The sequence below is a fragment of the Myotis lucifugus genome, unplaced genomic scaffold, assembly GCF_000147115.1.
Source record: "Myotis lucifugus unplaced genomic scaffold, Myoluc2.0 scaffold_4445, whole genome shotgun sequence".
NCBI lineage: Eukaryota > Metazoa > Chordata > Mammalia > Chiroptera > Vespertilionidae > Myotis > Myotis lucifugus.
In genome coordinates, this window is record NW_005875493.1 from 5,940 (window position 1) to 7,266 (window position 1,327).

Sequence of the window (1,327 nt, forward strand, 5' to 3'; positions counted from 1 at the left end):
CCCTAGCTACAATATCACGGTGACGGCCACCGACAGAGGGCGTCCACCGCTGTCCACGAAAACTCACATCTTACTGAACGTCGCAGACACCAACGACAACCCACCCGCCTTCTCTCAAGCCTTCTACACCGCCTACATCGCAGAGAACAACCCCAGAGGCGCCTCTATAATCTCCGTGACAGCCCACGACCCCGACTATGGAGAGAACGCCCAGGTCACGTACTCTCTGGTAGAAGACACTGTCCAGGGAGCTCCCCTGTCCTCCTACATCTCCATTAACTCGGACACTGGAGTCCTGTACGCGCTGTGCTCCTTCGACTATGAGCAGTTCCGAGACCTGCAGCTACAAGTGATGGCACAGGACAGTGGGGACCCTCCATTCAGCAGCAACGTGTCCCTGAGCCTGTTTGTGCTGGACCAGAACGACAACACGCCAGAAATCCTATACCCTGCCCTGCCCACTGATGGTTCTACTGGCGTGGAGCTGGCACCCCGCTCCGTAGAGCCCGGCTATCTGGTGACCAAGGTGGTGGCAGTGGACAGAGACTCAGGCCAGAACGCCTGGCTGTCCTACCGCCTGCTGAAGGCCAGCGAGCCAGGGCTCTTCGTGGTGGGGCTGCACACGGGAGAGGTGCGCACTGCAAGGGCCCTGCTGGACAGAGACTCGCTCAAGCAGAGCCTGGTGGTGGCTGTTCAGGACCACGGCCAGCCCCCTCTCTCTGCCACAGTCACACTTACTGTGGCCGTGGCTGACAGCATCCCAGATGTCTTGGCAGACCTAAGTAGCCTTGAGTCTCCCGCCAACCCTGAGGACTCTGGCCTTACACTCTACCTGGTAGTGGCAGTGGCCGCCGTCTCTTGTGTCTTCCTTGCCTTTGTCATCATGCTGCTGGCACTCAGATTGAGGTGCTGGCACAAATTGCGCCTGCTTCTAGGCTCCGGGAAGCGGGTTTGCAGGCGTGCCCGCTTCCCACTTTGTGGGTGTAATGTGGTGCATGCATTCCTGCAGAAGTATTCCCATGAGGTCTCTCTCACGCGGACTCCGGGAAGAGTCCCCTGATCTTCTCCCAGCCCAACTATGGGGACACTGACGGCAATGAGAGAGCTGCGGAAAAGAGCAACCCCCTATTGTATCAGGAGATCCAGCGTTTTCTAGAGTAAAATGGATACTAAGATGAAAAGATATGGAATACACACCTCATACTAAGTAGAAAATACCCTTACATAGTGAGGAGTAGGATGAGGATCTACCTCAGTGAGACGACAAAACTATAGGATAAGTACATATTTTTTTTTTTTTTCTTGTATTTTTGTCTTCATTTTTATG

The 1,327-nt window shown here is 54.9% G+C and overlaps 1 protein-coding gene across 1 annotated transcript in view; it reads left to right on the forward strand.

The window, feature by feature from the left end:
* The window catches only part of LOC102422578 (protocadherin gamma-A12-like), a 3,637-nt gene extending 2,476 nt beyond the window's left edge, over nt 1-1,161 (forward strand). Inside the window, 4 exon segments of the mRNA XM_014450862.2 lie at nt 7-952; nt 954-984; nt 987-1,034; nt 1,037-1,161. Of these exon segments, the coding sequence (XP_014306348.1) occupies nt 7-952; nt 954-984; nt 987-1,034; nt 1,037-1,161 (1,150 nt within the window).
* The last annotated feature ends 166 nt before the right edge of the window (nt 1,162-1,327 follow it).